Source organism: Spermophilus citellus (genome assembly GCF_964194105.1).
Source record: "Spermophilus citellus genome assembly, chromosome: 2".
Taxonomy (NCBI): Eukaryota; Metazoa; Chordata; class Mammalia; order Rodentia; family Sciuridae; genus Spermophilus; species Spermophilus citellus.
In genome coordinates this window covers 152,000,800-152,016,705 of record NC_138183.1, presented here as the reverse complement: position 1 = coordinate 152,016,705, position 15,906 = coordinate 152,000,800, and the positions used below count along the sequence as shown (strand labels likewise).

Here is a 15,906-nt window from a genome sequence, read left to right as displayed (position 1 = left end):
AGTCTGTTGTCTCTGTACCTCCTGGGCCCAGCACAAGGACCTAGTGGAGTAGACGCTGATACAACCTATGAACAGGTACATGAATGGATGTGTGACTAAGTGAGCAGAACCCAAAGAGAGGAACCCAAACTAAGATCTGTGACTGAGATGTCTGGACAGTGGTGGGCAACCCTGATGTTCTACCTAGGTGGCCAGTAAAACACACAACCGCTTCTGCAGGTCACACAACTTTTATTGCTGGGCGCTGCCCTTTACCCCAGTCTTGATAACAGTCCCCGATGTACCCAGCCTCATCAGATTCTGGCCACCACCAGCCTGTCCTTCCAGGGTTGTCTCTTCCCTGGGTGGCTGCCTGCCTGGACTGGGCTGGGCTGATCTGCTTGACCTGCCTCTGAAGATCATAGCACCACAGGGGCCTCAGATGGCCCCAGGAGGGTAAGAGTGGGGCTGGGGAGGTACCCCAGAAAAAAGCTCGGGGAAGCCCCGGGGCCTTCAGTTGGAAGGAGGCTAGCTGCACTGATGGCCTGCAGGAGCAGGGCCTGCTCAGATCCCCCAGGGACACTGTTTGGAGGGCCTGGGGGCCATGTTCCCTTTCTCTCCATGGCCATTTTCAAGTAAGTCCTATGTTTCTGGAACAACAAGGAACTGAAAGATTGAGAACAAATTCTCACAGTCCCAGGATAGTCCTGGTCAGGAGGGATGTTGTCCACATGAACTTCCCTGGGGTTCCCAGAGCTAAATAGGAGCAACACCCATGTCTTCATTTCTTCATGCCTTGGCTGTAGCCCCGGAGGCAGGAACAGTTTGTGGTTCTCTTCGTGTTGGATTTTCCTGCCAGCCCCAATGAGGATTTGCTTCCCTGAGTATCTCAAAGGGGCTCCAGTCACTGTAGCCTTGGAGATGTCCAGCAAGAGCCTTCACCCAGTTCCTTGAAGCCAGAACATATAGTAGTGGTACAACTCCCATGAGTCCCCTGGAGTTATAACCCCCAAGGCCCCAGGAACTTTTAGAGGATCTTTAAAAATACATCTATTTCTATTTATTAAATATAAAAATAAAATAAAATCTGCCCCAATAGCTTGTGACCAAACAAATACGGTGTGCCCGAGCCACAGTCATCAGCCTGGACAGCGTAGTTCAACTCCGGGTATCCACAGTGCAGGAGTCTGAGCGAGAGTGCCATGCTTGTGATGCCAATGGAACTGGCTTCCTGCTGAGGATGGTCCAGGCATGGAAAGGCTGGCACTCCTAACAAAATCATTTTCTGTCCCAGAACAGCAATAGTGTCACCTGGGATGCTGGGTATCTGCCCACTCTGGGCTAGTTTCCTAGTTAGGGTTAGAGAAGCAAGAATTCCTGATGTCACTTTCCAGGCCCTTCCCCAGGCTCTGTGCTGGCTTCGTCTCCTCTGTCCATCTATGGGCTCCCCATGGGAACATCCACAGAGTCCAAATTCACATCTCCAGAAGACTTCCAGCCTGAGATTCCAAGAAGAGTTGACAGCTCTCCTGGTTTCTGAAGAACTTGGAAGAACAGCCACACACACACACACACACACACACACACACACACTCACTCAAAGAGGCAGCAGACAGTGGAGGTGGGATTAACGAAGGTGCCTGGTGACCATTAGCCCAGATATTGACATGGCACAGTGCCTTTGGCCAGAGTCTTCAAAGCAGCTCATGCCGTCAGGTGGAGCTGGTTAGGACTTCCGGAAGCGCACCTCACTCTGAGGAAGAGAGGAGAACAGAAACCCAAAGTGAGCCCAGTGGTCACCTGGCACTGCCATCAGAGAAGAGAGGCAGCAAAGGAAGACAGAAGCATCCTGAGAGCCCCATGCACTGGTTTCTGGCCGCTCTGAGCTCTCCACTACTCTGCCCTTGCCCCAGAGCTATGGCTAGTCTCCCAGCTACAGACGGGGGGCCTGGGGTTGAGCTAGGTCAGCAGAGTTGGGGGCAGATCCTGCTTCCTGATGCTCAATATCCTGCCATGGAGGGAGTCCTCCTAACCCACTCCAGGGGTCACTTCAGCGGCCTGTGAGAACTCACACTTTGGCTATCCCTGGGAGAGAAGAGGGGTACTGAGGCTGGGACCGAGCCCAGGTGGACCCTTTTACTCCCTCTGGGATCTGTTGAGGGAAGGAAAGGAGGGAAAGAAACCGGGACAGCTGGAGCTGGCCCCCCGGGCCTGACATCTGACTCTGCCTTGAACAAATGCAAAGGGCCGAGGGGACTTCTGTTTACACCCCGGGAAAAGCCTGGGCCCTCCGCCAGGCTCCCACTTTGGGGAGTTCTCAGCCTGCCTCCATAGTGTCCCTGGGCAGGGTTCTCACCTCCATCTTGCTGTAAATCCAGGGGAGGACTTCCGTCACTTTCGTGTATACACCCGGTTTGTTTCTCTGGCCACAGCCCGTGCCCCAGCTGGTGACACCTGCCAGATACCAGCGGTTGTTCTGCTCACAGACAAGAGGCCCCCCGCTGTCTCCCTACAAGGGAGAGTCAGCATGTCAGCCAGGTGGGAGAGGCCCTCCCAAGCAGGAAAGTGTGGGGCCCTGATTCCCATACCAATCCCAACATCCCAGCCTTCCCCCAGCCCGGGGTCCTGGGTCCTGAGCCTCACCTGGCAAGAGTCTCTGCCTCCACGAAGGTCCCCAGCACACATCATCCGTGGGGTAAGGTAGCTGTCGTACACTGAGTAGTCATTGCATTTCTTAAAGTCAATAATATTCACTTGCACCTCCCTGAGGAACGGGGATGTCTTCTCTTCAATGAAGTAAGAGTAGAAGGAGAGAAGATGGAAAGCCATTGAGACTGGACGGCTTCATGGCCCTCTAACCATACACCACAGGATGCAGACTCAGTCTCCTGGGAGCAGAGGGTGCCACCCAAGCCTGGACCCAGGCCAAGGGTGGCTCTCTGTGGTGGGAAACCCAAGACAAATGGGTACACACACCTTCTCACAAAACACAGCTCACTGCATATAGGACAGGGACGTACATATGCACAAACTCACCAGCCTGTGTGGCCACCTGACACATTGTAACACGCTGGTGAATGTTTAAAGCACCATCAGCGATGTCACTTCATTTGTTTTCATAAACTGTGTGCCCTAAAGAGGGCAGGCCTTACTGACCCACTTACAGGGGGACAACCTAGGGCTGAAATCACAGCCACATGGCTGAGCCCAAACCAAACACTGCTTCATCTCACGAGTCAGGGAAAAGTGGCCCTGACTTCATGGAGCTGGCCTGAGTCCAAGAGCCAGGCTGGCTGGACTGTGCTGTCCTCCTGAGGGACATGAACAATCTTATAGAACTGACATCGGGTAAGGCACTCTGTGACTGGGACACAGTAACACAGAACAACAAGACTCCTTCTCTGTCCTGTTTAAGGTCAGGCCAATAAAAGGCCACTGTGCGAACCACACAAACACAAGACACCCCCTCTCTCAGCCACATGAGGGACCGCTGCTCCTCCACCACCACAGCTATAGACTCTCCCTTCCTTCTGGATAAGATTATTAAGTTCCCCAATTATAGAGTTTCCCCTGCTTCCTGACTACATCCAACCTAGAGAAAAGTCCTACTTCTTTGAACACTCCCATGCCACCCACCTGCTGTGCTGAGCCCTTCCCAATGTCCTCTGGTTGAAATACCCCACAGTTCTCCACCAGGTGAGTTCTCCCTCATTGCCATGAGCACCGAACCCAACTTGTTCAACTGCAGGGCCTTCCTTGGTGGTCTTGCCGGAAGGCATTGTCACATTGGCTGGCTGATACTTATGCAGGTGTCTGTACAACACATTCACACGCAAGTTGGGGAATGATCTCCAAACCTCATCTAGATAGACCCTCATCTGTATACCCAGACATGCCCCCCACCACGTGTGCACACACACATGTCCAAACACATGCACACACAGCCTGGCATCTCTGCCTCTCACCATCTGTCTCTTTGGTCTTGCCAAAGCCCGTAATCCAGCAGGTCTCGTTGAGGCTGAAGGTCTGTCCATACATGGGGAGGCAGGCAGGGTGGATATGACCTGCAACAAGACCTCAGGTGTCAGTGAAGGAACAGGCTGGAGGTTTCAGTGGGGCCGAGGGCAGGAGTACCAACGTTCTAAGACCCATCCTTGCTCCCGGAATAGCTGTGAATCCTCCAGGCCTTAGACTGACCAAGCAAGAAACTCAACCACTTTATGGTTTTTGTCTGTTTGTTTTGGTCCTGGAGATTGAACCTAGAGGTGCTTTACCACGGAGCCACATCCCCCATCCATTTTTATTTTTGTATTTTGAGTCAGGGTCTTGCTAAGTCACTTAGGGCCTCACTAAGTTGGTGAAGCTGGTCTTGAACTTGTGATCCTCCTGCCTCAGCCTCCTGAGTGGCTGGGATTACAGGCGTGCACCACTGCATCTGACTCAATCACTTTATCTCAAACCTCCAGTCCTCAGGATTCTGCCAGAGTCTTTGAGGTCACCTGATGTCAGTAGTTGCCATGTAGGGAGATTCATAGCCTTAGAAACTGCACTTGGCCAACCTGATACCAACGGAGGGTCTCCCCTCTTCCATGCTTTTTACTCAGAGCAAGGGACAGCTGCAGGCTAAGCTGCAAATGTTAGGGCCATGGCACTTCACGGTGTGTGCAGCCTGATGTGGGAGGGCACCTGCTGGTTGGCCAGGGCCCATTGCACTCTCTCCAAATTTTTACCAGCATGGATAAAACAAACAAACAAACAACAACAACAACAAAAACACACCACAAGCAGGAGGAGCACATCCCTAGAGACGCACAACACAGCCACTGCCCCCTTGCTCCCACATAGCAATATTCTGAAGGCGCTGTTGGGTATCACTTCATAAATACCCTCTGCAGACTGTGCCCCTAGGTGGTCTAGAGCATTAGTCACCAAACTCCAACTTGCAGGAGGAAAATATTGCTTGAAAAATAGACTTTTGCAATGCTCTCCAAGGTCTGTTGTGTTCATGGCAGCATCCTGCACTTAGAATAGGGCCTGGCACATATTAAATGTTCCATGAACAGAGAGGATGAAGCTCTTCTCTCATAAGGGAAGCTCTTCTCTCATAAATAGGGCTTCGGATATCAGTGTCTCCCACATTTTATCTGCTGTAAACACACACACACACACACACACACACGCGAAGGGAGAGCATCAATTATTAACAAAAAATGATTTCTTTTCAATGTCTGCAGTAGGATAGAGGAAATGGGATTAGGTAGAAAGGAGACCACCAGGGAAGGGAAAACAAACTAACTTTAAACCTAAGAAGCTCCAAGAACACCCTCGCCCTCACTTCCCAGGCTTGTTTTCCTCCAGACCTAAATTCCTGAAAGGCCCAAGAATCTTAGAGTATTGTGAATCTGGTTAATTAATGCCTACACGCGCGTTGCTAGTTTACACAACTTATTTTCTTTAGAGTAAATAAAGCCAAAGGAAACTATAGTTAGAAACCTCTATAATGAGGACATTCCAAACCTAAAGATCCAGAAAAGAACCAGATCATGGGACCTGTGCTCTGTGCTGCCACCGCCCCCCGCCCCCATACCTCTATGTTCGCTATTTACAAAGTTTCCTTTAAAAGAAGAACCTGAGACCCCCAAATGCATCTCACTCTCGAGGAACACACATTTTCTGTCCCTTTGAGTGTGTACTCCTTGCATTCCTAAATATATCTCGTGCCTCTTTCTGATGCATCCTGATTTTTTTTTTTTATCCTGGGGATTGAACCCAGGGGCACTTTACCACTGAGCTATATCCCAATCCTTCTTACTTTATTTTTTTTTTTTTTTAGAGAGAGAGAGAATTTTTTAATATTTATTTATTTATTTATTTATTTTAGTTTTCGGTGGGCACAACATCTTTATTTTATTTTTATGTGGTGCTGAGGATCGAATCCAGCGACCCGTGCATGCTAGGCGAGCGTGCTACCGCTTGAGCCACATCCCCAGCCTCCTTTTTATTTTTTGAGACAGGTTCTCACTAAGTTGCTGGGGCTGGCCTTGCACTTGTAATCCTCCTGCCTCGGCCTTCCAAGTTGCTGGGATTACAGATGTTAGTCACTGTGACTCTGGCTGCATCCTGAAATTCTTTTGGGCAATGTATATCAATAGTCTATAAGGGCCAAGTTGAGGGCCACTTCTCTCTTCTGGGGAATCTCCTCAGACCTCTGTTTGGTGACCATTTTTGAGATGCAAACTCTTAAAAACATGTAATACTGTTCTGTGTTCTGTTATTATATATTCTACTTGTTATTATATATTCTGCTTGTTTTAAGGGAGAATTAAATTCATCAGTGAGTTTTCACAATTTTCTCATAAAGTACTGTAATTCAAGGTGGTTGGCCTTCCAAACCAGTTTAAAACAAAACAAAACAAAAAAAAAAAACAGCCCTAATCTATAAACTAAAAGTCAGGGCACATAGTCTGACCACAGGGCTATATAAATCTGAATTGCAATTTTCAAATGAAGACTCTTCTTCCAGCTCAGGGGCCCATCAAACCCTGGAAAGGGAATGCCACTTTCTGAGAAGGCTGTGCAATATTTCATAGCTTTCATTGGCTTTAGAAACTACTTAATTTGTTTTGGAATTCCTAATAATATCAAGAAGATGGGTAAGAAGTAAGATCTGGATGTTTAGCCAGATGAAGCCCAGGTCTTACAAGATTGAAAAGACCCATTCTGGTCCTGCAGACCGACAGACCCTTGTGTATGTACCCCCACCTCAGCCCCAGTCTCTGCAGGGAGGGCTGGAAGGGGGAGGGTTGAGGGTGTGGCTCTGGTGGGCGTGGCCTGAGTGGGCGTGGTTCCGGTCTGGCCCTGACGTAGGAGCTGGCCCAAGATCCTCCTCCTCACCCCACTCTGAGGAGCTAAGCAGTCTGACTCATGTCAGCACTGCCTCCATAATGAATGTGCCAGGAAACACGGGCTCACAGGCTCAGAGCACCAGAATGGCTGGACTAACCAGAACCCTCCAAGGCTTCCAGAAATCCCAGTCCTCCAAAAGAGGCCCTCCAGCTTTTGCCACCACCAGTGAGACTTGCTTGTGCTAGAGGATTCTGACCCCATTCTTGAGGCCCCCTTCACCAGGCCTTTGAGAATCTTGGATCTCTCAGCCTGTCAAGATTGATTAGCTGCCCCCATCTGTGTCACCACAGCTTCCCTGGCCCCCAACATCACACTGGTGGCCCCTTCTGGTTGTCTTGGTGTGGGTCACCTGTTTTGTTCTGTTTGCTTTGCAATGGCAGAGCTGGCCTAGAGTAGGTGCACAGTGAGTATCTGGTAAGTGAGCCCACGAGTGAACGAGAGATGAAGCCTCGTTTGGCATCCCTTGTTCGCAGTGACCTGAGAACTTCCGCAGCATTTCTGTGGTGCAGCCCCCTCTGGTCCTTAGCTCCAACTTCACGGCAGCTAGCTGTCGAACGTGCACTGGCTCACGCTCACGCGCTCCGCTGCAGTGTGTACAATCTGCCAGCCCAGAGCCGAGTGGCAGGAGCGTTGCTTGGGTGTCAGATCAACCTGGATCTCACAAGCTGCCACCTATTACTTGTGGCCTTAGGTAATTATCTTTCTCTAGAGTGCCACTTCCTCATGTGTCAGAGGAAGCTAATAATAGGACCTGCTCCACAGGGTTGTGAGGAGTAAATGCAATAATACATGTCACATGCTTGCCACAGTGGCTGGCCTCTGCTCAGTCACTACCAGTGCAACAATTCAACCTATTTATATTGACTAAGACCAGTATCGAAGCCCTGGCTCTGATAGCAATTTGCAATGTGAGATGTGTCATTTGGAACAAACATTTCTAATCCTTGGTCTCAATTTCCCTGATTATAAAATAAAAGTGTTTCATTTGTAAGGGGACAGATAGATGAGGATGGTGGGAACACAAGGTTAAGAGAATAATTCTACAAAATGAGCCCACTGTACTGACTCCCCACATGCTTTGTTTGCCAAAAAGCAATCCGCCTGCAGCCCTGCCTGGCCTGAGGGGACAGGAAATATCATATTTCTCAACAAACTGAGGCAAGGGACAGGGGATGAAGGCCTAGCAGTCAGTGTAGATAATGAATAATGGGGGTGGAGAAGATGAGGGCTGGTTATCACTGGGTTGCTAACAGCTAACCTCTGGGATCCCACTTCCCAGCTCAACAGATTGCTAACACCTCCAGGATTGCACTGCCCAACACAAGTGATTACCCCCTGTGCTGCTCCTTTCTGCCCTGAGGCATGTACACAGAGAAGAAGGAGAAGGTGGGGGATTCTGGGGGTTTATAAAAGAGCAAGACACCCCCAGTTCTGGGCCTCTTCTCTCAGCAGAAGTCTATCTCTGTCCCTCTCTTAAATAAAACTTGCTTTCTACCCTTGCCTCGGCGTTTCTCTGGTGTTTAATCTTCAATACTGTGTCGCGACCCCCTTGCCCGCAAGGAAGACGCAACACCGGGAATCTTCTTACAGCTGTTTATTCAGGCTCTGCAGAGTTCTTCCTCCCCCGGAAGCCCCTCCCAGCCTTAATAAAGTATCCGAACACCCAATGTGAAGCTGCCACGTGGAGCTTTCTCATAGGGTGTCAAAGAACCAAGTGCCAACTCTCCCAAAGAAGGAGTTGTTTGTCACAGACCACAACGAGGCCGGCGCCATCTTGTAATGGCGACCGGTCTGAAGAAACGGCTCACCACAGTTCCCCCTTTTGTTTTCTAAAAACAACACAGGCGAGAGTAGAGGTCCTATCCCACTGTGCAGAAGTGGCTGCATAGTATGGCTCAGCACATACTTATATATTTCTTGCAGATAGAATGGAAAGTTACCAGTAGGCGGGAGCAAGGGCGGGGGGAGACAGAAAGTTCTTGTTAACTCATACCAAGCCTTCAACCAGGAACCTTATCGGACCCAAGCAGGTCAAGACGTTCCCACATGACCGTTATAGGCTGAATAATATGAAAACAGACACCACAAGTCCTTCAAGGCCTGGTGAGCTGCCTCAAGGCCTTGTGAGCTGGCCTCTTTGACATGCACAACAAGAAACCAGGGCTGGATCCAAGCCCTGGGGGCCGGGGGGAGTCCGTGCCAGCAGTTCCCCCTCTTTTGTTTGTGGCACGTCAAAGGGAATCAAGTAGCCCCTGTCTTAGGTCGTTCACTGCCCTTACAGTGCTTACCCGTCTCTGGGGAGGCCCCATTCCCCTGTCTTAGGTTGCAGTGCAAGCGTGAAAGTTGCCCGTCTCTGGGTACTACAAGATCAGCTCGTTGTTGCCAAGGCGTTTAGTGGTATCTATTCAGCCAGTCATTATTAGGTCTTTAATTGGTTCCGGTTCAACAGGGCATAGAGTCAGAGGAGAGGAATAATAAAAATAAGGAAGAAAAGGGGGCAAAAGGAGAAAGGCATGAAGCAGGAATCATTGTAGAAAAATCATCTTCGAATTGGTCGGAGACAAACTTCAGTAAGATCATCTTTGGTTTGTAGGCGTTGATAATGGACCTGTATTGGCTTAGAAGTCAGAATGTTAATTTGGTCTTTAATAAATTGTGTCATTCTCTTGACAAGGCAGGGGCCTACAGCAGCTACAAGAAGGAGACCGAAAAGCGGTCCCATTACAGTGGACATCAAAGGAGTCAGCCATGGGGTATTTTTAAACCATTGTTCAAACCATCCTTGTTGTGCTTCAAACTCCTTTTGTCTTTTAGCCAATCTTTCCGTGACCTTTTTTATAGTTTTAGGATTACCCCAGTGTGATCTGCATAAGCATAACACTGTTCCTATAAAGCTATACATAGTTCTCCTTCCCTTACGAACAATAAATCTAGTCCCCTCCTATATTGTAACACAACGTCTGAGAGGGAAGTGAGGGACTTTTCCAAAGCAGTAATAGACTTGGCCATGGCTGTTAAATCCTCATTCATAGCCATTTGTAGATTTAATAATTGACCTCCCTGGACATAGGTGGCTGTCCCTGTTCCTATTCCGGTTGCTATTCTGCCTATGCCCAGTAGGAGGGCAATAGTCATAGTTATGGGTTCTCTGGGGAGCCGAGTATGTCCCTCAAGGTGTCCTAGGGTGTAGTCTGACCCATGATAAGATATCCTCGGCCATAGTTGTACCAACACACAGAAATCAGTAGTTGTATTTAAGACTGCCATGGAAACACAGGGAGTTAACCCAGTATTGCAAGCAAAATAGGACCCTTTGGGACCCCACAAATAATCAGATTGAGATTGATTTATTGGTCGGGTGATGTTGTAGAGATGTTGGTGTGAAAGCGGTACCTTTCCCAAGCAAACCCCTTGTCTCATGACCTCCGTGATAGTTAACTTACAGTTGGGCAGAGAATAACATTTAGGATCTGTAGTGGTATTAGAGGATAAATTAGACAGTATCGTTACCCCCTCATAATAGGGCGGCCTGGAGGTCAAGCATAGCCAGCAATCTTGGGTCCTGTTAGGATTAGTGGCATTGAGAGCGAAGAAGGCTCCTTGGACCAAATTAAGAAGGCGATCTCCAGTTCCAGGGTATATGGGCTCAGGGGCATAATCAAAGGTTTGATAGCCCATAGTTTTTGTTTGACCGCTGGGGGAAGGTTTTAATGTTGGGGCTATGGGCTGTTTGGGTCTAGATGAGGCCTTTTGGTCTCCGAGCACCTGATTGGGTCCTATTAGACTCCCAGTAGGCTGTTCTGTGGTCAATTTGAGTCGAAAAAGCAGGCCAGGATTGTACTGTCCGGGGGTGTAAATACTCAGCCCCCAGAGATATCCTTAAGTCCAATCTGGTTGTTGTCTTCCATTGGAAGTAAACTGAATAGTAATATTTGTTTGCCAGAAATGGGCATAGTCATTCCTAGGTGAATTCTTAAGTCAATACCCATTACTAGAGGTTTCACATCCCCAGGAGGCACAATAATAGGCCTTAGGTCCCTGGCAGCATCTATATATTTTCCCCTCCTTTATTTTTTGTAGATAAATTTTTAAATGTTGATGGGCTCGTTTCACAATAGCTTGTCCCTGGGGGTTATAAGGAATATCTGTTTTGTGTTTAATTTCCCATTGGGTGTAGAACCGTTGAATTGTTTGGCTTATATATGTGGGTCCATTGTCTGTTTTGAGACAACGTGGACTGTCCATGCAAGAGAAAGCTTTTAAGAGATGTCCAATAACATCTTTGGCCTTTTCTCCAGTGTGTAATGTAACAAAGATATAGCCAAAGTATGTATCAATAGAAACATGTACAAAAGACAGCTTACCAAAACTAGGGAAGTGGGTAACATCAGTTTGTCAGATATCATTGGGGTGTAAGCCTCTAGGATTAACACCCAAACTGGGGAAATGAAGAAATGGAGCACATACTGGGCACAGGGAGACAATTTGTAAAGCTTGATCACGCGAGCATCCTGTGCGGAAGCGTAAAGATTGTGAATTCAGATGGAATTTAGCATGGAGTTGTGAGGCCTCATCATACTTGGTTATAGTGTATACTAGGCCCATATTATGAGTGGCAGCATCTGCTTTAGCATTATCCTCCGCCAGAGGCCCAGGGAGCTCTGAGTGTCCTCGGATATGTCCAATGAATAAAGGATCTCGTCTAGCCCAAACAAGGAGCTGAACCGTTTGTAATTGTTCCATGATAGTGGATTGCCTGCCAATATAAGGGGCTGTTTTAATAACTGAGGCTAACTTAGCAACATAGAGACTATCAGTATACACATTAAGTGGGATGGAATTGTATAGTTTAAGGGCCATAATTAGAGCCTCAACTTCTGATCTTTGGGCAGACAGTTTAGGAACAGGGTGTCAAATTACTTGAGATCCATCAAAAACAACAGCAAACCCCCCTTTTTGCTCCGTCTGTATAAACAGTTTGAGCTCCCGAAATAGGCTCTCTTTTAATAATTTTAGGAAAAATGATAGGACATCTCTTAAGGCCTTCTAGAAGTTTATGTCGGGGAAAGTGATTATCAATTTTACCTTTGAAAGTACAAAGAAAAAGACACCAAAGATCATGTTCTTGTTGTAATTTTAAAATCATATCCTGGGTATAAGGTTGAATGAGAATGTCAAGAGTCTTTTTAAATAGTGCATCACCCAAATATTTGGCTTTCCAGAGCAGATTTATCACCAGTTCATAAAAGGGAGTTATCACCCGAGAGTTAGAAGCAGGTAAATGGACCCAATAGATGGGACTAGTCTGTCAAAACACTCCAGTAGGAGTTAATTTTGATGGCAGGATTATAAATGATAGGGGTATAGAATAATCTATCTGGGTAACCTGCATCTCTTGTAAGGCTGTTTCTATTAACCTGAGTGCCTTCAAGGCTTTTGGAGTAGGTTTTCGCAGGGAGGTGGGTGAGGGGCCTCCTCTCAAAAGGTCATACAGGGGTTTAAGTTAGTAGTTTAATATACTTAATGTTTAATCAACAATGTGAATTTATTTACCAAAATTAATCCCTATCTTAAACAGTAAGAATTGTTAGGCAACAAGGATCTTTCTGTAAAGAAATAAACTCACATTCCAATAGGTGTTTGTCATGTCAAAATATGGACAAAATTTTAGCTCACATTAGTATGGTTAAATGAGGAAAATAAACTGAAATACCCTTAAATTAATTATAGTCAGTTTAGTATATGAAAATCTCCCCTTGGTTTTTTGTTGTTTGTTTTTTTTTTTTTTTCGTTCTAACCTTTTATATCATCTGGTTAGATAACAATATAAAAATCTTTTTTACTTAGGGAAATGAATATAAAGACCTTATTTTACCCAAAGATGATTTCTTTCTTCTTCTTAGGATCCATGTGTGCTTTGTCTTTGTTGGAACATCTTGTTCTTTAAAAAAAATACACTTTGGAACAATTTCTGAAAACCTTAGGATCCATAAATAAATTATTATATTTTGATAAGAAATATCAATGAAAATATAGTTAAAATCCTTAGATATTTTGTAGAAATAATTATAATAATTTATCATCTTATGAGTTTAAACAGTAACTTTGAGAAGGAGAAACTACGTGATTGCATTTTCACTTAAAAGCAAATTTACAGTAAACACATTTATCTCAAATATCTGTAACTGAAAAGGCAGAGTATCTGAAAAATGTAGATATAAAACATAAATTATGGGTTTTCTGTTGAAGAAAAACAATTAGGCAAATATATATTAATTAATCAATTAGGCATGTGCTAATTAATTTATAGATTAATAAATATAGGTTATTTAAATATCTAAAAAATATATATTAAGAATAAGAACTTAACTTATAATTGTATTAACTTTATGTAACCACGTGGTCTTAAAATATTTGGATCCATGTTAATTTATTTTTAACTAGGAGTGCACTCTTCTATGTGACGTCACTTGATGTACTGAAATAAGATCCTTGAGTATACATTTTTATTTTTATAGTTAGCAATTAGAATAAGGATTTTTTGGTCATCACAGGAACCTTGCCGGCTTGTTCCTGTGGCAAGCAAATGCATCCTCATAACTTCCAAAATTAAAAGTAAAATATAAAGAAGCATATTTGATATCTCTCATCAATAGAACATTATTTAGTAACACAACTACAGAGAAAAGTCAGGTTATTTAACTTGGAACTAGCTTAAATTTAGGACTGTAACATAGAAAGCTGTGGAATTAAATTTTGTCTGAAAAAGATATTTTTTGTTAGCATTGATAGGCAGGCATGTTTCAAAAATATAGGCTCTGAGTAGCTCCGGTAGAAATCTGAAACACAGCAAAACAGGTCAGTGGCTGGAAGGCGGGACTAGAAGTCCTGTCTGAGTGACTGTGGAAGAACCAATCGGCAGCCCCCAAAAGTGTGGGAGGTGGGACCAGGAAGCCGCTCTTCTGGCTAGGCACCCCATGGTTACCATGGTGATGCAAGCAACATGGAGTCCGCTGCTCATTTTGGAGGCAAAAGTTCCCCAAGGTTTCCTAGCCGATTGCATTTTGTTTGATTTTGTCTGCATTTTTCCCCGCCTGGCCAAGATCTTACTGCGGTAGCAGCTTGTTCTGTCTCTGGACCGCCCCATACACTCTGGCTTCCGGGGCCCGGGGTGGGCCCCTGTTCCCGTTTCCCGGCTGCAGTGGGCGTCCCTGAGCATCAAACTTGGAATTACGCTCGCTGCTGTAGCTATCTGAGCATAGACCCCAGGACCATAATTAATTTGCTGATTTATGATAGCATATTGTCCTGAGCCTGTTAAAATTTCAAGGTTACACTGTGGGAAGCCGGCGTCCTGATTGACTCAGGCTAGCTCACGACACCTCTCTTGATTTTCACTTTTCCACAACAACAACAACAACAACAAAAAAAAAAATCCCTTTGGACAATACAGCCCTGCAAAGTTGTTGCCAGTCACTAGGTGTCAGCTGATTGGCAGAGAAAAACTCGAAGAGAGTCAATGTAAAGGGGGCATGGGGTCTGTAATTAGTAATTGCCTCCTTTAGTTGTTTAATGTCCTTAAAGGCTAAAGAAACATACACTCTGGCCGGCTGTCCATCGGCATCCAGGTTTTCAATTACTGGAAAAGTTTGGGATATCTTAGGCTGCCACTGAACACCCCCCCTGCCTTCTGGGGTTGTCCTCGTTCCAATCGGGGTTATAAGGAGGGAGCGCAACAGGGATCGGGGCCGTAGATGCTTTAAATCTTGACTTCTTCATTCGACCCTCCAGTTCCTCTATCTCCCTTTCCAGTTCCTCCTCCTGCCAGCTGTTACCATGGAGCCCAGTTAGTAACTCCCTTATCTTAGAAATGTACTCAGCACTGTGAAGCCCAGCTCAAGGCCAGAGGCCTTGTTACATATTTGTGTGAAAAACTAGTAAGGGAGTGTCTAGCGCCTGGAGTGCTGATCTTTTCAGACAGTAGCCAAATAAAACAGGACACAGCAACAAAAGAAACACAGAAAACAAAAGTGAAAGTACACAGTGCAGCTGCAATAAAATATGAGGCTCTCTCTTTCTTAGTAGAGGAGCTGATTCCGCTTTGGTCGCGGGTCCCACTAACCGGGACTATCAGGTCCCGCCCACCGGGACTATCGTGTCCCACTCACCGGGACTGTCGGGTCCCACCCACGGGGACTATGGGGTCCCACTTACCGGGACTGTTCAGTGCACCACCTCTGACGACTTGCAAGTTTTGATTTTCCCGGGTCTCGGCACCACTTGTCGCGACCCCCTTGCCCGCAAGGAAGACGCAACACCGGGAATCTTCTTACAGCTGTTTATTCAGGCTCTGCAGAGTTCTTCCTCCCCCGGAAGCCCCTCCCAGCCTTAATAAAGTATCCGAACACCCAATGTGAAGCTGCCACGTGGAGCTTTCTCATAGGGTGTCAAAGAACCAAGTGCCAACTCTCCCAAAGAAGGAGTTGTTTGTCACAGACCACAACGAGGCCGGCGCCATCTTGTAATGGCGACCGGTCTGAAGAAACGGCTCACCACAATACTGGGGCAATAAGGACCTGTCCCCAAGAGCAGTATCCCATCTAATAATGTCTAGGAGTCTTTGACTTTTGCTATGCTGAGGGTCCAGGGCCCCCAGATGAGTCCACAGGCACTGCCAATTCCAAGGGCTGCCAAAGGTGCTGGGGAAGAGAGAAGGGGGCACAGATTCACTCACTGGACAGGGTCAGGGGCTTGGAGAGCCGCACGAGTGCAATGTCGTAGTCATCCTGCTCATCCGTGTAGTTGCCATTGATGATGATCTGGGAGATGGAGGCTGCCTCAGGCAGCTGGTGCAGGTTGTGAGTCCCCGCATACACCTTCCAGCCATCCAGGATCTTCTCCCGGGTCCTGCCACAAGAAAGCACCATCCAGTTACCCACCTGGCAGAGTTCACTGGCAGCCCCTGCTGCACACAGGGAACTGCAGCAGGATAGATGAATTGACCTCTGGAGGGGACCACTA

The 15,906-nt window shown here is 46.8% G+C and overlaps 1 protein-coding gene across 1 annotated transcript in view; it reads right to left on the bottom strand.

Annotated features, from left to right (window-relative positions):
• Positions 1–1,589: 1,589 nt before the first annotated feature.
• Positions 1,590–15,906, bottom strand: part of TMPRSS13 (transmembrane serine protease 13) — a 35,779-nt gene continuing 21,462 nt past the window's right edge. Inside the window, exons 9-13 of the mRNA XM_081280585.1 lie at positions 15,620–15,792; positions 3,945–4,043; positions 2,623–2,765; positions 2,336–2,488; positions 1,590–1,732 (exon numbers count right to left, since the gene is read on the bottom strand). Of these exons, the coding sequence (XP_081136711.1) occupies positions 1,706–1,732; positions 2,336–2,488; positions 2,623–2,765; positions 3,945–4,043; positions 15,620–15,792 (595 nt within the window). The 3' untranslated portion in view covers positions 1,590–1,705. The remainder of the gene's footprint in view (positions 1,733–2,335; positions 2,489–2,622; positions 2,766–3,944; positions 4,044–15,619; positions 15,793–15,906) is intronic.